Genomic DNA, 22,976 nt, shown 5'->3' on the forward strand with positions numbered 1-22,976 from the left:
CAGTGGTTTTCAGTCTATTCAGAGTTGTACATCCATCACCACTGGCAAATTCCAGAACATTTTCATCAACCTAAAAGGAAACCCCATATGCATCAGCAGACACTTCCTATTCCCCTCCCCCGACTCCCTGGCCACCACCTGTCCTTCTGTTTCTGTGGTTTTGTATATTCTGGACAATTCATATCAGTGGAATCACATACATTGTGTGTGGTCTTTCAAGTCTGGCTTCTTTAACTAACAATGTCAGGATTCACCCATATTTTCCCATGTATCAGTACTTTCTTCACCAGGATTTTTTAAAGTCCACTAGTACTAGTGCTTTTTATTTGTTTATTTGTTGAGTGTTTTCCCAGATATACTCTTCTGTTTGTTTTCCCATATGAACTTCCCCATCAATTTGTCTAGCTCCATAAAAATACTTGTTGGTATTTTGTTGAGATGGGAGAACTGACATCTTTGTAATATAGAGTTGTCCTATCCAAGAACAGCAGATGTCTACTTGAAAAGTTTTTCTTTTGTTAACTGTAAAACACTTTCTGTAATGTTTCAAAGTTCCCACTTAGAGATTTTCCCATTTCGTGTTAAATGTATTCCTATGTGTACTGTCTTCCTTGTTGCTAATGTAAATGGTGTTTTCTCTTCCATTATATCTTCTGTTTATTTGTGTATACGAAGGCTATTAATTTCTGTGTGTATGCCTGAGTTGGAAACCCTTCTTTACCAGTTACCAGCTGTGTGATCTTGGGCAGGTTACGTCACCTCTTGTGCCTCAGATTCCTCATCTGCAAAGTAAGATAATAGTGGCCCCACCTTACAGGGCAGTTGTGAGGATGAGCCTTGAGCTTATTAGTAAAGAACTTAAGTTTATTTACTGATAAGTAAAAACACTTACTAATCACTAAGTGTTATGGAAGTGTCAGGTCTTATCCTGTTACTTTCTAAAGTTTTCTTCTCTGGTTTCTGTTTCCTCCAGTTGTGTTTTCCTCATGTGTCTTGGGCCTTCTTTCCTGTCAGATTTCCCTGATGAGGTTCTGGCATGTATGGTGAGCCAACACTCCTGGACCTCCCTCTCATATGTCCCCTGACCCTCAGTAGGGGCCACTGTGCTCCCTGAGCACCACCCATGTTTCAGGGCCCACTGTCCTGCAAGCCAGCAGACATCCTGGGTCTTCTTTCTTCCACTGAGACCTAGTTTCCTCCCCCACAACCTCCCACCCCCAAAGCATCAGGAAACTGGAGGGAGGCCCAGTGGTGACTTTGGGCAGGTGCCCAGGATGTGAGGTCTGAGGGACCCATGGAAAATGTGGTCTGAGGACCCCTGGGGGGTCCCTGAGTTCCTTTCAGGGGTCCGCAAGGTCTTCCTTCTGCCAACTACATGCCTGTGTGGGCCGGATTTCTTCATATGCCCAGAACAGTGTGCTGCAGCAGCTCCCACCAGAGCAGGAGGAGAAGCAGCCATCCCTAGAGTCTGCCTGGAGACCAACATGAGTGTGAGGCAGTGCCACTGTCCACGCTGAGCTGTGTTTTTTAGAAAACAGTTACTTTAAATAAAAATGTTATTTATGTCAACAGTAATGGATTTATTCATATTTCAAAATGTGTTAATAAATATTTTTTACAAAGCCTCTGTTTTAGTTGTGAGGGGAGTACTTATTGGTAGATGTCATCCACATAAACCAAAGCTCATCTGGGCCAGTCCTGATCTGTGATCATTCATTAATCCAAAATTAAATTGTCTGATTTCTGCCAATTTATATATTTGTAGATGCATCTTCAGTGGGGTGTTTGTTGCCTCTTTTTGAGGCATAAAGGACTATTCTCCTTTAGAGAGCCTTGGTTCCCCCCACCCCCCTTTCCAGCTAATGTGCATTGGGTTCTGGTGAGGAGAATCTAGGATCAACTCACACTAGTTCTCTCCTTAATTCACTCCATTTTCCTTCTCTTTCAGTTCTGCTGCTACGGATTCATATGCATTTCAACAGCAACAAAATACGAATAAATCTTGGGTGAGTTGTTTATTGATTCTTTGTTCTGTTTTATATTGTATCTTATGAGCTTCATGCGGTCGATGAATTAAAATAGAAAAGTATAAGTAAAACTTATACTTTGAAGGAAATGTAGGTATGTAAGATAAAGTGGGCATGTAGCTTCAGCAGTTTAAGAACTGAGTTGTCCAAGTTGAATGCAAATTTGTCTCTGGTCTTTCTGATGTTGTGACAAAATGGCAGTTTGATTTGTTTTGTGATTGGAATGGAATCTGAGAGGACAGTATGCTAAATTTTTTATGGGAGATCAAGACTTGCTGATACCAAAGTCCATCTTCATTGATCACATAGATGATGTAGTAGAAAGGGTTTCTTTTGTTTGTTTGTTTGTTTTTTAACACCAATTTGTAAACAAACAGTTATATGCAGTGCAGTTACCTAGGGCTAAAGCACAACTCCGTTAATAAGGTTTTTCTGGAATTTATAAAACAGTGTAAAATAGTGTGGTCCCAGACAGCTTTTAGAAGCTTGATTCATGGATTAAACCTGGACCATGTGGAGGCTTGAGTTGATTCTCTTCAGTAACTCTTCATACATTTCGCTCAGTTGATTCATACATGCAGGTGTGCAGCACAGAACATGATCTTCTCCTGGAATTTGTTACTTTCTATCATGCTTTCTTTTTTTCCTCTGAATTCTTCTGCTTTCTCTTTGTAACATAGTTCATCCCAGCATTCCATCCTAGACACTGTTCTTCTCACTCTGCAATTTGTCTTGTCTGATTTGATCTTCCATAGTCTGCACTCCTATTTCTCTCTAGTTTGTACCTTTTTTCCAGCCTTTTGACTATGGGTTGAAGTCCCTGTTGAATGCATATTTGTAGCTGTCAGAAATGTACATTAAGCCCTAAAATTCAAAACCAGTTTGCCTCAGTTTTTGACCACGTGCAAAATATACTTTGCCCCTTTCAAGAGCCGCAGAAATATTTTGCTAACATGGAACTGGCCAAAAGTTCAATTAAATCAGTTCCAGTGGCCTATCACCTGCCCCTCCCCATATGACCAGCACACAGTGAGGATGCTGGTATGAACATATGGGCAATTTCCTGCAGACAGGGCTGGTGGGAAGGGGAGGCACCTGCAGGCACTGGTCTCAGCAGTTAGTTATTTGTGTTGGGCATCTGCTCCCGTTCTTTGATTAGGGCCCAGTCCTGGTACCTGGGAGACAGCCTCATGCCTCTTCACTCTGCCCTCTGGGCTCTCTCCATTCTCTCTCAGTATTCTTTTTCCTTAAATGCCTGAGATTGCAGTTGACCAACTTGTTTTTGTCTATTTCTTGCTTACAGTAAGTTGGGGATCCAGTGGCCTCTTTTTTTATTTTCATCCAACTCTGGCCTTTTGATGCCAGAAATGGTTCAGTGTAATCACTGCTTTAAAAAGTGTGTGCTTCCTGTGTTCTAAAATCCATTAGACCAAACCTACCCCCACACACTCTGAGGCAGGCCCTGTGTCACTGGCCTCCTCATCTTTTCAAGCCTGCTGTGCCCTTAGACTCCCTGTTGTTTACCAGGCACTTTTTGTGTGCCACACTCTAAGGTCCTTGGAATGCTGAAAATGTTTTTTATCTTTTATATATTTCACAAAAAACCTTGGTTCAATTCTTGCCACAAAGCCATTTCCTACTTTGAATATATTTTGCGGGGAAAAAGTTGGGTTGAAAAATAGTTGTATTTCAGACCCAGCAAGAGTTGGCGTCTTTCTGTTTTCTTTAAGTTCTGTTTGAAAGTTGAGCATCTTTAGCTCATCTCTCTTCTCTCATTTTCTCTATGGCAGACATATGAGGCCAGGCAGCACTTTCCCCTTTCTTTCCAGAAATGTCCTTTGGCAGACCCCTGGGATGGTGAAATGCCCTTTCAGTTTTCCATGTTATGGGAGGCCTGGATTTCTGTGGTAAGACTCTGTTATTTAAAACATCCAACCTGATATCAAGGCCAAAAGAGGACCGTGACATCATTCCCAAACCAATGGATACTGAGTCCAAAACTGAAACCCTAACCTGTGCCTAAACATTTAGGCACCTTCCCACTCATACCCTAACTGCTCCCAATCTAGACAGTGTTGTAATCAAAAACAGCGAATATAAGCACCCTGTGATATTGAGCAACAGAGCAGCTTCTCTGGGAGAAAGATGTGCATGCTAATGTTCTCTGTATTGTTCCAGTTTGGGCATATGTAATATAGAGAAAAATCTATATTAAATCAGTCTGCAGAAGAATTTTTTGGACAAGACCCTAAAAGCATCAGTGACAAAAGAAAAAATAAACAAATGTGATTACATCAAACTAAAAAGTTTCTGTGCAGCCAGGGTGACAACAGACAAATTTAAGAGACAACTTAGAGAACTGGAGAAAATATTTTTAAATTATACATCTGACAAAGTGTTTATATCCAGAATTTATAGGAAATTCAACTTAATAACAAAATAATAATAATAATTATCTAATTTTAAAAATGGACAAAGGACCCGAGCAGACATTTCTCAAAAGAAGACATGCAAATGACCAAGAGGCACATGAAAAAATGCTCAACATCACTAATAATCAGGAAAATTCAAATCAAAACCACAGTGAGATATCACCTCATCCCAGTTAGAATGACTAATATCAAAAAGACAAAAAAAAAATGCTGGTGATGATGTGGATAAAGGAAACTCTTATGCTATACATTGGTGGGAATGTAAATTAGTACAGCCATTTTATAAATATAATAAATTAAATATAGATCTACCATAAATTCCAGCAATCCCACTAATGGATGTATATTCAAAGGAAATGAACTCAGTGTTTTGAAGAGATATTTGTACTCCCATGTTGACTGCAGCACTGTTCATAGTAGCCAAAATATGAAATCAACCTAAATGCACATCAACAGATAAATGGATAAAGAAAGTGTGGTATATATACACAATAAAATAATTTTTAGACATGAAAAGTAAAATCCTGTTATTTGTGACAACATAGATGAGCTTGGGGTGAATTATGTTAAGTGAAATAAGCCAGACACAGAAAAAAAAAATCTTCATAATCTCACCTATATGTGAAATCTAAAAGAAAAAATATTTTATAGAAGTTGAGAGTAGAATAGTGGTTACCAGAATCTGGGGAGAATAAAGAAAAGGGGGAGGGATGTTGAGAGTTTGGTCAGCAGGTGCAATGTTGCAGTTATACAGGAGGAATAGAATTGTTACTCTGTTGCACAGTGGGTGACTATAGCTAACAATAATGCAGCATTGCATATTTCAAATATCAAGAAGAGGATTTTGACTATTCTCTCAAAAAAGATAAATGTTTAAGGTGACGGATATAATAATTACCGAAATTTGGTCATTACACAATGTGTTCATGTATCAAAATAGCACATTATACCCCATAAATATCTACAATTATTGTGTCAGTAAAAGTAAGGAAACCATTGGCAATATAAAGTCCTGATCAAGTGGTTATTTCATGTCAAGCAGGTGAAGTGTGTCTTTTAGGTTTCTGGTGAGTCTGTGACTAGATATGGAAACATCAAGAAATTTATGTATTGCTCTCTGGTTTTTCTTATTTTAGGCATAAAAATAACACAACTTAGTTATAAAAATAAAGGCCATCTAGAAGATCCATAATGTGCTTATATCATATTTTTTTAGATAATAATGTAAATAATTTAAGAATATTTTTAGGAAACCTGGGCTTACTGAGACTATTTTTTGTAAACGCTTAAGAGTGTTGATAACCCTGCTATACTTTGTTTCTATAGAAACAAGAGTGCCATCTGTCCTTCCAAGGACTTGGAGATTTTCATTAAAAATCTGATTAATCCACCAATCTTCGTTTGTTATGCTAACAAATTTGTTGTAATGACCAGTTATATACTTTAATTAAAAGTTTTTTTTCTTTCGGAATATGTTTAACATTTAATAGATTACATAAAATAATGCCCCTGCTGTCTGATAGTTAGCAATCCTGTTATAGTAACAAAATTAGAAAGAGAAAAGAATCGTTTTTAAAATTAGTGGAATCCGATCAAAGATAACACTAAGTAAATTAAAATTCAAGCACGGTTTTTAAAATGAAAATTGACAAACTAATGGTAAAATTTGTATGACATGCAAAAGGCCAAGAAAAGCCAAGACATTTTTAAAGAAGAACTAAATAAGAGAAACTGCTCTCTATATACAAAAACTCAACATAAATCTACATGAATTAAGGCAGTAATATTGTAACAAGTATAAAAAATAGACCCATGAAAAAGAGCAGAACCCCTAACAGACCCATACATGTGGATACATAAGCTATTACAAAGAAATACTATAGATTACTAATAGAAATACATTTAAAAGTTAATAGTGCTAGATCATTTGGATAAATGCATGTAAAAAAATGTTAAAATATATTTTATACTACCCACAAAAATCCGTTCCAGAAAGAATGTGGCTTTAAATATAAATGTTGAAAAATAAACTTTGAAAAGATAGATTATTTTCATCACTCTGTGTGGAGATAGAAATTTTAAGCCGACCACATAAGCAATAGCTGTAAAAAGAGAGATTGATAAATTGGACTGCATTCAAGTTAAATATTTCTTGTTGCTTTCCGTTTCTTGGACTTCCTGTGTTCAGTAAAGCTAATCTGCAGGAATAAAGGAGGTTGCCTCCCAACTTCACAGTGACTAGAAAGTGCAGGTGTGAGTGTAGGAGGACAGCCAGCAGCACTCCTGGGGGGTGGGCAGTGCAGACCTGTCTATTCTGGTTCCAGGATGGCCTCCACCTCTGATGAGAAAGTGAGTCCTCCCTGATTCAGTGATTCAGATATGACTTTGTAGGATGGTCCTGACACACCAGATTGAGGACTGTTTAATAGTGTATCAAAAATGGCACATTAGCGGTACACCAGCCTGTACCTGAGTCTGAAAGCCGGTGCCCTGGGGAAGAGGAACAGTATTAATAAATGAATGTCACCACTTTAAAATCAGTTGGTATTGGTTAGAAAAGGGGACCACAGATGTGGCAGTTATAATTAGTGTTAAGGTTCACCTTAGTGTGCGTTATAACAAAGTGGTGGTTGGTGGGTGTCACAGAAACAGAATATCTGTCAGTTGCTAAACAGCATTTTCTCTACTCCTGATTTTGTGAAATAAAACAATCCCATGAGTAGAATCAGCACAGGAGACTGAAATGTAGGTGGCAGCACACACCACCACAGGAGCCTGGACAGCCACATCTCTGTGAGATATCTTGAGAAGGTCAGTGTATTTTCCAACCCTCTGTGCTGCTGGAAATGGAGGTGATTTTTCTGCCTTCCATAAATGTACCTGCCCAACCAGGTAGGGAGCATAGAGAAAAATGCAGCCTGCATTCTGTTTCTAGTGCAAGTGCCCTGGCTCAGGCTGTGTCCTTTGTAGGAAAGATCACTGTTCCTTGTATGTTTGGAGGAGAAATTTTCCGAATTCACACAAAGGTGCTGTATGGTCTAGCCTGAGACCCTAAAACCACTGGAAAACAGGTGTGGAGGCCACCAGGAATCTCTTGGAACAATGGGTATACATTGGGAAATGTGAAATGGCTTTCTACTTGTTTTGAAGAAAGGGTGATTATCTTTACTTCTGTTTTGTTAAGGACTGGGACAGACATGGCCTGTGGAAATGAGCTCACACATGGAAAATTTTGGACCCCAGATATTTCTACTCTGTGGTTTTCCAGGAATTAGGTAAGTTGTTTTCCCTTTGGTGGCTCCCGTTTATAACAAAGGCCAAGGCTCTTGTGCTTGTTGTGCTTGTACAGTTTACATGACAGTTATGAGCCTGGAGAGAGATTAGTTGATGACATTTCTTACAGCCACATCTTGGGGTCTCATCTCATACACATGGATTCACATCAAAGACCCAGCTGGGTGAATGTCTGTTTCTCAGCTCCATTAACACTGAGAGCTCAAGAGGCAGGTGGGTGATGAGATGATGCAGGATGATTTTCAGTGAAATGTTAGGAGAATTCTCTGTTCAATATTTACTGTGCCATAACTAGAGTAATTGTTTCCAGACATAAAAATATAGCATGAATCTTATAAGGCTTGTAAAAGGATATTTGATAATTTTAAAAATTTGATAGGCTTGTAAAAGGATATTTATAATTTTCTGATGTATTTGAATTTGAATTGTATTTTTTTATTTTAATATTTTTAAAATTTAATTTGCTGTGTTCATTCACATTAAATTTCACCTAGTAAGACACAAATCTGAACGAATTCAGTATACTTATGTTTTTGTTCTTTTCAGTTTGAAAATACTTGAAAAAATTTCAAAACTTTTAGGAATACTTAAACTTATGACATCATAAAACATGAGATATTCCTAACATTATGCAGTAATGAATTTTTAACAGGTGGCTATAAAGATGGTTTTGTTTATTCCATTATAGTAATTGCTAATAAAGTAATTTTTTTCTGTTTACCATAAAATTATCTGTAAATATTCGTAAGCTAATGACTAGCTTAGATGAATGTGAACTAAATAATTAAGTATGAGTTCAAATATTTTCTTAAATCCAGATTTAGTATTTTAATTTTTCTAAATAAACTAAAACGTATAATTGATCAGAATATTAGGTTGAGTAAAATTTTTATAACAGTGAGTTAAAAATAATTTGCAATACTTGAAAAAATAATGTACATTTTCTAAAAAGTTTTGTAAGTTAAAATCACTGATGTCTTCTTCAAAAGTTTTGAGCTTTATTTGTCTATTAAAGCATATATTTTAAAAATAAGTGATAATTACATTTTGACTCAGTTACTGAGTCTTCACAAATTTTCTGTTAACGTTTTCTGAATTCAGTAGGGATAGAGTTTTCTCATACCTACACATCTTTGAAACAAAAGATAGAGAGGGTGGAATCAGGCCCACCTCACAACCTTGCCCTCATCCCTGAGAAGAAGTTCTGCAAACTGGCTTCCAGGGTAACAATACCCAGCTGAGCCGAAGTGTGTCCATGCCCTGGCTAAGAGACACAGCCCAGCCGTCATGCCCATGGCATACCCATCCCTGAGTCTTTGAGCCATTGCATGCCCATGCTTCTGAATGAGAAACAGCCCAGTTGAAGTGCCCATGCCAGGTCCACCCTTTGTCACAGAAGCAGTACAGTGACCCTGTCCCTGGTGTACCAGTGTCAGAGCCCCTGACACACCACATATGCAAACCCTCAGACTGAGAATCAGTCTAACAACCCCATTCCCAGTGAGCCACCCTGTGACAACTGACCAGAAGGGTGCTTGCACACACCTTCAACCTGAGAAACAACCCAGTGATTCCCAGTGCAATCCCAGAGCAATGAGGATCTTGAAGACATACCTAATGTGGCTTACAGTTAAAGAAGCTGAAGAGCCTACACTACTGCATCCACACAGAACAAAGTCAATGTACCCTTCACAGTCAACACCATAAGCCACATTTGAAAGTGAAAGTCTTTTCCCAAACTGCCTACTCTACAAAACTCAAAGAGACAACTGTTCCACCAGATGCACAGATATCAATTCAGGGCAACTAGAAACATTAAAAAAAAAAAAGAAATACGATATACCAAAGAAACATAATAATGCCCCAGTAACTGATGCAAAAGGACATGTCAATAGGTAATTGCCAACTTGCCAGGAAAAAAAAAATTAACGATTTTAATGAAACTCACTCAGATACAAGTGAGTACAGACAAATAAAATCAGAAAAATAATCCATGACCTGAATGATAAATTTAGCAAAGATAAATATCATTTTAAAAAACCAAAAAGAAAACTTGGGACTGCAGAATTCACTGAATAAAATAAATATATCAGAGAATCTCAACAACGGACTAGATCAAGAAGAAAAAAATAATTTCTGATCTTGAAGACAGCTCATTAAAATAACCTGGAAAGACCTAAATAAATGAATAAATAAACAGAATGGAATAAAGAGAGCCTGCAAGATCTTGGAGATACCAATAAGCAGGTATACTTATATCAGATAAAGCAGACTTTATATCAAAATCTGTACAAAGAGAAAAAGTAGGGCATTATATAAAAATAAAGGAATAAAAAACACAAGAGGATATAACAGTTAAAGATATATATGCATTCAACAATACCAGAGCACCAGATGTATAAAGAAAATATCATCAGATTTAAAGGGAGAGATGGGCACCAAAACAGTAATAGATGGGGACTTTAATACACCACTCTCAGCACTGCACAAATCATCTGGACAGAAACTCAACAAAGAAACATCGGGTTTAAATGATACCATAGACCAGATGGGTCTAACAGACATTGTAGAATTTTCCTCCAACAGGTACAGAATACACATTTTTTTATCAGCACAAGAAACATTCTCCAGAATTGACCATATGTTAGGCCACAAAACAAGTCTCAACAAGTTCAAAAAAATCAAAATCATAGCAAGTATTTTTTCTGACAACAATGAAATTTAACTAGAAATCATAAGAAGAGGAACTGTCAAAACTCTACAAATACATAGAAATTAAACAACATGCTCCTGAACAACCAATAAGAAATTAAAAAGAAAATTAAAGAATGTCTTGAAACAAATAAGAACAAAAACACAGCATACTGAAATCTACGGAATACAGAAAAAGCAGTGTTAATAATAAAGTTTATAGCAGTAAACACCTATATCAAAAAAAAAAATATTTTAAGACAGCCTGATGGTTCACTGCAAGAAAATGAAAAAGCAGGAACCAACCAACCCCAAACAAGTAGAAAAAAGAAATAATAAAAATCGGAGCAGCAGTAAATGAAATTGAGACTAAAAATACAACACAAAAGGTCAATCAAATGAAAAGGTGATGTTTTGAAAAGAAAACAAAATCAACAAACTATTGGCCAGACTAACCAGGAGAAAAGGAGAAAAGACCCCCAAAAATAAAATCATAGATACAAAAGATGACATTAAAACTGATACTGCAGAAATACAAAGGATCATTGTAGACTGTTGTTAGCCACTATATACCAATAAATTCCAAAACCTAGAGAAAATGGATAAATTCTTGGACACATAGTGCCTACCAAGAAGAAATAGAAAATATGAGCAGACCAATAACAAGTAATGAGGTTGAATCAGTAACTAAAAGTCTGTCAACAAAGAAAAGCCCAGGACCAGATGGTTTCACTGCTGAACTCAACCAAAATTTAAAGAACCATTAGCACTACTGTTTCTCAGACCATTTAAAAAAAAAATTGAAATGGACAGAATTTTTCCAAACTCATACTATGAGGCCAGAATTACCCTCATACAAAAGCCAGGCAATGACACACACACATAAGAAAACTGCAGGCCAATATCCCTGATGAACATAGCTGCAAAAAATCCTTAATAAAATACTAGCAAACTAAATCCAACAGTGCATCAAAAAGATGTACCATAATCGTGCGGATTTATCCCAGAGATGTAAGAATGGCTCAACATATGCAAGTCAGTAAAAATGATATGCCATATCAATAGAATAAATGGAAAAAAAATGACCATCTCAATAGATGCAGAAAGCACATTCAGTAGGATTCAACATCTTCTCATGATAAAAAGCAGATTAGGTATAGAAGGAAATTATCTCAACACTATAAAGGTCATGTATGACATACCCACAGCTAACATCACACTGAATGGGAAAAATCTAGAACAAGGCAAGGATGCCACTCTCAGTAGTTTTATTCAACACAGTAGTGGAAGTTCTAGCCAGAGCACTTAGGCAAGAGAAAGGAATGAAGGTCATCTTAATTGGAAAGGAGGAAGTCAAATTGTCCTGGGTTGCAGATGACATAATTTTATATAGAGAGAAACTTTAAAAAAACTCTATTTTAAAAAAAATCCTAGACATAAGTAAATTAAGTAAAGTTGCAAAATACAAAATCAACGTACAAAAATTAGTAGCATTTCTATACACCAACAGCAAACTAGCAGAAAAAGAAATCAAGAAAGCAACCCCATTTACAAAAAACACAAAAATGCTTAGGAATGAATTTAACCAAAGAGGTGAAAGATCCCTACAGTGAAAAGTATAAAGAAATTAAAGATGACCAGAAAGATGGAAAGACATCCTATGAACATGGAATGGAGGAATCAGTATTATCAAAATTGACCAATAGATTCAATGCATTCCCCATCAAATAACCAATGAAATACTTCAGAGAAATAGAAACAACAATCCAAAAATTTATTTGGAAACACAAAAAACCTCACATGGCCAAACAATTCTGAGAAAAGATAATACAGTGGGAGGAATCAGTCACCTTGACTTCAAAATATAGAACAAAACTATAGTAATCAAAACAGCATGGTACTTGCACAAAAACAGACACACACACCAATGGAACAAAATATGGAATACAGAAATAAATTCATGTACCTAAAACCAACTATTTTTGGACAAAGGAACCAAGAACATATATTGGGGAAAAGACAGTGTCTTAAAAAAGTGCTTGGAAAACTGGAGAGTCATGCTCAGAAGAATAAATCTGGAATCCTATCTCTCACCATATACAAAAGACAACTCAAAATGGATTAAAGACTTCGACTTAACACTGGAAACTATAAGACTATTAAACACAGGGGAAATGGTTCAGGATGTAGGACTGAGCAAATTTTTATGAATAACATCTCAAAAGCGCAAACAACAAAAGTAAAAATAAATGGGATTATATCCAACTAAAAAGCTTCTGCTCAGCAAAGGAAACAATCAACAGCATGAAGAGACAATCTGCAAAAAGGGAGAAAATATCTGTAAACTAGTCATCTGACGGGATAAATATCCAGAATATACAAAAAACTCAATAGTAAAATAATAATAATAATAATAATTCAATTTAAAAATGGGCAAATGAGCTTTATATACATTTCTCAAAAGAAGAAATACAAATGGCCAGCAGGTATATTTAAAAATAATAAATATCACTAATCATCAGAGAAATGCAAACAAAACCACAATGACATATCATCTGACCCCACTTAGAATGGTGATTATAAAAAAGACAGAAAAAAACAAATGCTTGTGAGGATGCAGAGAAAGAGGGACTCATACATTGTTGTAGGAAATGTAAATTAGTACAGTCATTATGGGAAACAGTATGGGGGTTTATTAAAAAAACTGTAAGTAGAACTACCTCATAATCCAGCAGTCCCACTACTTGATATATATCCAAAAGAAAGAAAATAAACATGTTGAAGAGATATCTGTACTCCCACATTTATTGTGGCCATATCCACAATAGCCAAGATTCAGAAACAACTTGTAAGTGTCCATCAACAGATAATTGGATAAAGAAAATTGTATAGTTTATACCACAATGCAGTACTACTCAGCCATAAAACAGAATGAAATTCAGCCATTTGCAGCAACATGGATGATCTTGGAGAAACTTATGTTAAGTGAAATAAGCCAGGCACAGAAAAAGAAATAGCTCATATTCTCACTCATGTGTAAACTAAGTGTTGCTCTTATACAAGTAGAGAGTAGAATGGTGGTTAGTCGAGACTGGTAAATGTAGTGGATGGGAGATAAGGACAGCATGGTCAATGGATACAAAATTATAGCTAGAAGGAAAGAGAGTAATATTTAGTATTCTATAGTCCTGTAGGGACACTAGAGTTAACAATTTATTATATAATTTCAACTAAGTAATAGGATTTTGAATGTTCCCAACACAAAGACATGACATATGATTAAGGTGATAGATACCTTAATTACCCAGATGTGATCATTACACACTGTTCAAATGTACCCATATATCACATTGTACTCCACATATCTACATAATTATCTCAGTCAATTAAGAAAAAATAAATTTAAACAAGTTAAAGACAGAAGTATAAGCTACCAGTAACTTGGAAGAAAAATAATGGGAAGTTAATACTTACTGGGAGCAGAGTTTATGTTTTGGATTACAAAAGTTTTGGAAATGGATAGAAGTGATGGTTACCCAGCATTGTCAATGTAATTTACTCCACAGAATTGTATGTTTGAAAATGGTTAAAATGGAAAATCTTATTACACGTATATTTTTTACCACACCACAATTTTTTTTTTAATTAAAATTAAGTAAAACATTTACAAATTTGAATACTACTCTAATTTCATCTTTATGTGTTAATGTTGTACTGGGTGCAGATAACTTTATATCTAAGAAACTCTTCATTTTAACAAGCACTTCCTTGTGTGAGACTCTGCTGAGAGTATAGCTTAATTTTTATGTGAATATATATACATATTGTAATGATGAACAAGCTAACTGTACGGTCCGGCCCCGTGGCTCACTCGGGTGAGTGTGGTGCTGGTAGCGCCGAGGCCGCAGGTTCGGATCCTGTATGGGGATGGCCGGCCGAGTGCGCTCACTGGCTGAGCATGGTGCAGACGACACCAAGTCGAGGGTTGTGATTCCCTTACCAGTCAAAAACAAACAAAACAAAACAAAACATGGATGAATCTGGAGAAAATTCTGTTAAGTGAAATAAGCCAGACAAGGAAAGAGAAATACCTCGTTTTCACTTATAATTGTGTGCTAAGAAAGAAAAAGAAAAAAGACCTAAACAATTCCTTGAACTTTCAGAATACTAGAGGAGGTGTGGTGGGGGTGGGGGTTTGGGGAGGGATATGTTGGGTAAAGGGCATAAAGAAAAATCATGATTTGTAATAATAATATGCTTATAATAAATAACATTTTTAAAAAGGATAGAAAAGTATGATACCATGAAAACATTTATTACTTGACGTTATTAGAAGAGAAACGTTATCTAACTAGTATTTACATTCTGACATATATATGTTTTATGATTTTCATTGTTTCACAACACTCCCATACCCAAAATAGCTGTTTTCTATTTTCCCATATGAATATTTTACAGGGTTTGAAACGTATGTAAAAAGTTCTGATTTTCAGAACTTTGTTTCAAAAGGCAGCTATAATACCATTGGCTAATTAAAAGACTAAAGGACTGTGATTTTAAAAGTTCAAATTAATAGTAGTTTGTATACACCCTGAAATATGTATTATTACTACTTTGCTTGTAATTTTATTATAAATATAACTCATGTCAGTCTAATTCAACTCTCCATGCTTAGTAAAGCACAGTTTGTTCAGAATCCTGCTGGTCTTTTACTAGACTTTTGTAATAAACATTAATCATCATTATTGTATGGCAGGGATATTTGATGCTAACATCAGATTTAGAATATTATCATTCAAAGGAGGTAATGAAAAAGTCACTGCTCTGAGATCTGTAAGGTGCCCATAGGCATGTAAAAACTGAAAGTGTCCATATGCCAGCATTAATCACATGACAGTGGGAGGAAGGGGACTGAGTACACATCACAGCAGGAATGTTTTCCCCCCAGTTTATACCACCAGTTTTCTAAATAAAATAGATTTTAACATTTTAAAAAACTTGAACACATTTAATAAGAACTAATCTTATTTGCAAATATCAATTCATTAATGGATTGCATAAACACTTAATATTTTTGTACTATACTTCTATCCATTATTCATCAAGTGTTAGAGCAAAAGAGATTTATTCAAATTATCTTTTATCAAAATATTTCAGCAGTTATATGGTGACATCAGCATAAAGTGAGTTGGAATAATTATCTACTAAAACTAAGCAAGTTATTTACATAGATTTTAGGAATTAATTTTATTACATGGAATATTAAGATGTGTTGGTTTAGGACTTCTGATCAAGATGGCAGAATAGACAGTCCCCAGTGTCACTCTCTCCCACAAATGAGCCAATTTATAACTATTAAAAAGCAACAACAGCCAAGCTGGGGCCACTAGAACTCAGGGGAAGAAGAGAGACTTAGAATTCCTGAAGTCAGGAGAAGCCATGATGAGAGAAAGGACTGCTCCGAATGTTTCAAGCCCCAGACATTTTAAGACTTGCCCTGGTGAGCACATGGAGTAAGAGCTTGCAAAAGCCACAGCTGTGCCCTTTGGATGAGGTTGCTTGGAGGCTGCAGGGGAGAAGAGGGACTTGGTGGCCCACAGTCCAGCAAGACCACTAATGGTTCCTGTGGACCCACACAGGAGTGAGGGGCCACAGACAACTGAAGAAAGCCATTCAGAGGCCAGTGAGTCATCAAAAGAGACTGGCGAACATCCCACTCTATGGGAAGTCTTTGGAGTATGGGCATTAGGGGAGATGGGCCCACCAGGGGGAACACTGGGGCACAGCATGGTCAGCTGATCTGCCCCTGAATCACCACAGAAGCACTCATTGAAGACTGGTCAGGAATATAGAACTGGGGGCGGGGGTGAAGTTTGCTGAAAAAACTCAGGCTCAGACCAGAGTTTCAGCACAATGCAGGTGTACCAGACCTCACATGACCCAGAAGTACATACAAGGTCAACAATTAAAACCTGATCTGCACGTAAAGCCTTCTCCAGGGAATCAGCAGCAAAGCAGCAATTTACCTCAATTACGGGGCTCAAGGGCTGGTCCCCACAGGAAGTTCCCCCATTTTAGAAGTAAGCAAAAGACAACAAATTAGTTCCAGTGCAGAGTTTAAGTGGTGGGAACAATGAATAATCCAACACAGAACTGAAAGAAAAATGGAATACAGGTCAGAGACAAAGTCTGATATTAACTAGTAAAGGCCTAACACCACCAAAAAACATCTATAAAACCTAGAAGGACAGGAAGTGCCCCGGGCTCCCCTGCCAGAATGAGGGCGGTGCCATGGGCCTCAACCAAGGCTCACCTCCTTCTTATTCCTCCTACCCTATTTCCTTGCTCTTCCCCTCTCCCTCTCCCCGCCCAACTGCTCCACAACATCTTAGAATGTAAAAAAAAATTAATAAATACATTTAAAGAGAAAAGACAAAAAGAATCTTAAAAGAAGCAAGAGAAAAGCATCAAGGCACCTATAAGGGAGCTCCTTTCAGGTAACAGCATACATCTCAACAGAAATTCTACGGGCCAGAAAAAAAATGGGATGACATATTCAAAATACTAAAAGAAAAAACTCTGAGCCAAGAACACTAGAGCCAGCAAAGCTATCCTTCAGAAATTAGGGAGAAATAGTGTGTTTTCCAGACAAACAAAAATTTCAGGAATTCACCACACATGACCATCCCTGCAAGGAATCTTCAGGGGAATCCTTCATCAGGAAAGCAAAAACAATAATCACTCATCTTACCAGCTATAGATCTATTCACATTTTCTGGGCTTTTTAAAATAATTCAGTCTTGGGAGGTGTTGTGTTTCTAGGAATTCATTCATTTCATCTACATGATTTAACGTATTGACCAACAATTATTCATAGTATTCTTTTATAGCCATTTTGATTTCTGTAGATTTGGTTGTAACGATCCCTCTTTCATTTCTGATTTAGTTATTTGAGTCTTCTCTTTTTTTTTCTTAGTCCGTCTGGGTAAAGGTTTGTAAATTTTGTGGATCTCATCAAAGTTCCAACTTTTGGTTTTACTGATTTTCTCTTCCTTTTTTTCTGTTTTCTATTTCTTTTATCTGTGCTCTAATTTTTATTACTTACTTCATCTGCTAGGTCTGGGCTTAGTTTGCTGTTCATTTTCTAGTGTCCTAAGGCGCAGAGGTGATTGTTGGTTTGAGATCTTTCTCTTTTATTAATGTATGCACTTAGATTAAATAGATTTCCCTTTAAACTACATATATATATTTTTTGTTTGTTTGTTTGTTTGTTATATTTGGAGTTAAAAATACCTAGTTATTTTTAGTGGTTTTTTATCCTACCTTTTCACTTAATATTATATCATGAAAATTTGTCATAAATACTCTTCAAAATTAGATTTTAATAACTGCATAATGTTACATTTAATGGAGGTCCGTAATTTATTTAGCAATTCTCTTATTGTTGGACATTCAGTTTATTACCAATTTTTTACCTTTATATAGCTCTCACATTTACACACATAAATATACACACACAAATATATGTATATATATATTCTTTGACTTTTTGCTTATGGTTTCAAGAAGTAGGATAACTGGTTGAAAGTATATGAACATTTTATAAACTTCTGTTTATCAATCCAATCTGTTGTCTGTTCTTCAAAGTTTTACCAATTTATAGTTATATGAGATTTTGACATTGTTTCTTTCACAGCACCAGTATTATACAATATCACATTTATTCAGTTTGAGAAATGAAAAATATCATTTTTCTGTTTTAATTTCCATTTATGTGAACATCTTAGAATGTATTTGTTAGCCATTTATAATTCATTTTTAACAGTTGTTTATACATTAAGGAAGTTAATCTTTGTTACATTTGTTTCTTATCAATTGACTTTACATTCAATTTGTGATGTTTCTTGTTTGTATGTTGAGAAAATAATTTTGTATTTAAAATAAAAAATAATTTGGGTCAGGCCGTGGCTCGCTCAGGAGAGTTCAGTGCTGATAACACCAAGGCCATGGGTTCGGATCCTCTATAGGGATGGCTGGTTCGCTCAGTGTCTGAGTGTGGTGCTGACAACAGCAAGCCAATGGTTAAGATCACCTTACTGGTCATCTTTAAATAAATAAATAAATAAAAATAAAAATTAAAAATCATTTAAAATAATTAAATAATAAAGTTTAAAAATTTTCATTTCTAATCCCAAGAGATAACCATCTACTCCCGACTAATTCATGCCCCTTGTTCTTTAAATGGCTATCACATACTGAAAAAGAGTTGGTCTACTTGATCTTCAAATGGTGTCTTCATCCAATAAGGCTCTTCAGGACATGGGTTCTGAGGCTAGATATGGAACAACTACGGTTCCCATGGATTAAGGTTGACAGATAAAATATTATTATTGTATTATAACTTTTGGAAATTTATCTGTACTGCAAAAAACAAAAAACTGATAGTTGCCATTAATATGCCAAAAAGAATTTTTTTTTTAACCCAAATTTTAAACTTAACTGTGTGGCCTGTATTTTTATTTGATGAATCTTAAAACTCCACCGAGGAAGAATCTTGGAAATTGTAATAATATATTAAAAACTGAGGAGAAATTAAATAGGAAAAAAAATCATTGAGGTCATCTATAAGTTTAGTCAATGTGCAAAGGAAAATTGGGTCCTTTCTGATCCATTAAAATATTAAAAATTTAAAAGCACTTCTTTGCTCTCACTGTTAAGAAGTGATGACTATGGACTAAAAACTGAGGATGAAGACCTGAGCACTCTCAGAAGACAGATAATACAGGACAAGTTCATCCTCATTACACTGGTTTTTACCTCAGGCAATTATCAACATTTTAAATCCCTACATGTATGAACAATCATCGATAATGATGAGGAAAATAACAGCATTATATCGACCAGGAACAAAATATTTCTAAGGCTTGTGGGCTTAAATCACATGTCTAAAATAAAAAGCAAGACTATAATGAAAAGAAGAAGCTGTTTATAAGAAATCAAGTGCTATTTTGCATAAGACAAATGTTTTTTGAAGTAGTGATATTTGGTAAAATCTATTTCTACATCTTTATAGTAATATATATTTTAGGTCTGCATTATTTTATATTTAATATTATCATTTGTACAGTGATCTTTTCACACTTCTTGATTTAGATTTAAGTATGTAACCTATATGATAGAGTAATTTGTGTTTTATTTTATTTTTATATTAATCAAAGTGTAATTTTCCTCATGAATTATACCACATTCTACGAGCAGCATTTTTACAACCTGTAACTGAACATCAGCAGCATAAAAAGATTATGAGAATTGCAGATGACAAGGTGAGGGAGGGTTGAGTAATTTAGTGGCAATAGTCAGCAACCTGAGAAACACGGGTGGCAGTTTCAGGAAAAGAATACCCCTTTCCCAACAAAATTTGTTTCATAAGAAAAAAACTTTAAAAATCATAAAAATGGCAAATAAAAAAATACGATAAACATCATGCACCCCTGAATAACTGAATTGTTTGTAGCATACTATTCTTTAGCATTTGAACTTAGCATATGCTGCAGCTACATGCACAGTGCTTGCTGACAAGGATATTGATAGTTTCAAGGCATTTACTTCTCAGCTCTCCTGGGGAAAGCCATAGGCAAAGAAAGTGTCACTGCCAAAGTAGCATAGAGTGAAACACTGGAAGAGCTTGATCAAAAATTCTGTGCTACAAAATTTAAAAACAACTAAATAATCTGCTTCCTGTGTGTTTTTCTAACCACCACAACCAAGAAAAAAAAAGTAGCACTTTTTTTTCCTAAAGACTTGCATGTTTTATTTTTCACCATAATGACTGTTTATCGTAGTAATAAGAAGATGAGAGTCACATCACATCTGGAAATGTTGGTATGTAGAGATATCTCCAGTTTGGAAATCAGAATTTGAAGGGATGTATTCTGTTTTCCACTTAACACTGATTAGGAATAATCAATTTCCCTTCATTCTGATATAGTCCTCTCTAAACGTGTACATAAACTTTCAACTTTTAACATCATTATTTCTCTAGAAAACATAAAATGTTTTAATGTTCAGAGATGGCTTTCTACTGTTATTTCATTTCAGTTTGATGTCCTCCTGCTTCACAGATGGAAAACAACTCTATTTTTTGTTCTCTTTTCAAACTATTCTGATTCCATTCTGTCTTACATTTAAAAAAAACTGAATTCAAAATGTTCTTGTTTATTTCAAAAATAAAATTTAAATTTGCTTGTCATATTTGTGAATATATGTCTTAGTTAGCAAGCAACAATTTGTAACTTTCAGAATAAACAGAAGGGAAACAATATTTAAATGATTTTTTAAATACTGTAAGATAATGCCATTCTTTTAAATTTGGCGAATTATTTTTCATCACTAAACTATCTCGACCAAACTAATATATAGAAAACTTCCTAAGTTTTTGCTTATTTGGAAAACATAAAATAGACCTAAATTTATTTTAAGAAGGTATATGAAATTATGCTGAATTTTAAAAGCAGCTATTTAAGTATGGTGCTTATTAACTCTCCAAATACTTGATGAAATGACATGAAATGACTTTTCAGATACGTATGTAGTAGCCAGAAAAAAATTTCTCTAATGGCCACTACTGTGGCATAAAAGAAGAAAAAGGTCTTCACAGTCATCTTCTTACACTTAATTAATATAAAATACTGATAATATCGTATGTTTTATGATATAATTCCAATCAGTTCTAAAATATTGTAAATATAATGAAGTGACTACAAACCTAAAATTTAAAATGTATTAACTATGTTGTTCTGAATTAATTTGAGGCGGGGAGGGGAGCCTCACTTGGTGGTGATGGCCTTGATGTCCTTAGGCTTAGGTGTTTGGCCATCTCTCCTGCAACACCAGGGGCACAGCCATCTGCAGCACACTGGACATGATGGTCCAGCACGTGTTGTTGGGTACCAGGTTGGGAGTCACCCAAGCAATGTGCCCAAGATGTTGTTGACACAGATCATCATGCCCATGGCCTTGTAGGAGATGCTGGTTTGGGGTGCATCTGCTTCAGCACCTCCTACAGTTAGGTGGAGCAGCTCTTTCAGTGGGGATTCCTGTGCCTCCTGCCTTTCTTCTTCTGACTCTTGGTGGTGGCTTCTTGTATCCCTTCTTGGAAATGATATGCTCTTGAGGGTGAGCTCTTGCATGATGACCACACTGCTGCTTGCCAGGGAGGACTGGGTGGGCAGCACAAAGGTGGTGGGGTACGGGTATGCCGGAGTCCAGCTCCAGCTGGTTCTTGGAGCCTGAGAAGGATGTGTGGAGTTGGCGAAAAGAAAAAAAAAAAGATGGCCCAATGATGTCTAGTGCATCAGTGGACGATGAACAAAAGCCATTCTCCTTTATTTATACCATGTCTATCCTCTGATTACGTAAAGCAAACATTTTTCATCAAGTTAATATTAAACTATGAACATAAAATAGATCAATACAATATTTAAGTCACTCCTTTTTGATTATGCTGAATCATAACTTTTTAAGGAACTACATGTCATTATTTATAAATCATTATCTTTAGGAAAGTACATATCATTCTTTAAAAAGTGACAAAAGTAGTGAGTTACCTCAATCGGTTGTCTTCAGTCAGTCACAGATCATAATCTCCCAGAAAAGTCCATATCATTCTTCAAAGTGAAACCAGCAAGCAAGAGTTACAAACTGAGGTCTGTGGCCAGTGACCAGAAACCTCACGGTTGGCAGCACATGCGGTTCTTAAGTAAAACATTTAACCCTTACAACATATGATTTACATATCCATCACCTATTTTGATTTTAATTTTTTATCTTAATCAACTAAAGGCAACAAATATTTTAAAAAGCACATCCTTTTATAACATGATTTAACTATTTGTGTAAAACGATTCTTTGTTTAAAAAATTTTGAACAACTTACAAGCCCAAACCTAACTGATTTTTCCATAAACAAAAAAAATTTTTTACTCATATTTAATCTTACCATACCAATATTTGTCTTCTATATATGGCCCTGTATAAGAAAGAGGGGGGGTCTATCAGCTCATACATATTATATGCTATTTCTTCCTCCAGGAGCCCACCAGACTTTTAATATTTACAACACAATTGTCGTCTCTGACAGTGGCTGTGGCACTAAATAGCTGGAGCAGTTTTTTCTTTCTCTCATGTTGGCTTCTCCTGCGTTCATGCACTCTGTAGGTTTCTCCTCTTCCCCTGAGCTTTAGTGGCTCTGGCTTGGCTGTTGTTGCTTTTTTATAGCTGTATATTGCTTTGTGGGAGAGAGTGATGCTGGGGGACCGTCTATCTGCCATCTTGACAGGAAGCCTCCTATAGTTTTATCTGTTATGTTTAGATGTCCGATCCATTTTCAGAATTTTTTTGTTGTATGATTTGAGTTAGGGGTTTTACTTCCTACATTTGCTGGTGGATATGTAATTTTTTCCAGCGCCATTGTTGGAAAAAAAAATGTTCTTTTCTCTTTAAAATTCTTTGGAAACTTTGTCAAAATCAGTTTA

General features: G+C 35.8%; 1 protein-coding gene across 6 annotated transcripts in view; it reads left to right on the plus strand.

The window, feature by feature from the left end:
• The window catches only part of LOC134375060 (zinc finger protein 845-like), a 61,015-nt gene that overhangs the window by 10,072 nt on the left and 27,967 nt on the right, over nucleotides 1-22,976 (plus strand). For 3 of the 6 annotated variants that reach the window (XM_063093203.1, XM_063093200.1, XM_063093202.1), the window contains exons 2-3: nucleotides 1,949-2,006; nucleotides 7,644-7,734. Coding sequence is in view for 4 of the 6 variants with exons in the window: in XM_063093200.1 (XP_062949270.1) it covers nucleotides 7,670-7,734 (65 nt within the window). In the remaining 2 variants the exon portion in view is untranslated. Of the gene's footprint in view, nucleotides 1-1,948; nucleotides 2,007-7,643; nucleotides 7,735-7,851; nucleotides 7,967-22,976 lie in introns of those variants that run through there. The other 3 variants (XM_063093206.1, XM_063093201.1, XM_063093204.1) reach the window with 3 other exon arrangements.

The sequence above is a fragment of the Cynocephalus volans genome, chromosome 4, assembly GCF_027409185.1.
Source record: "Cynocephalus volans isolate mCynVol1 chromosome 4, mCynVol1.pri, whole genome shotgun sequence".
NCBI classification, from domain to species: domain Eukaryota; kingdom Metazoa; phylum Chordata; class Mammalia; order Dermoptera; family Cynocephalidae; genus Cynocephalus; species Cynocephalus volans.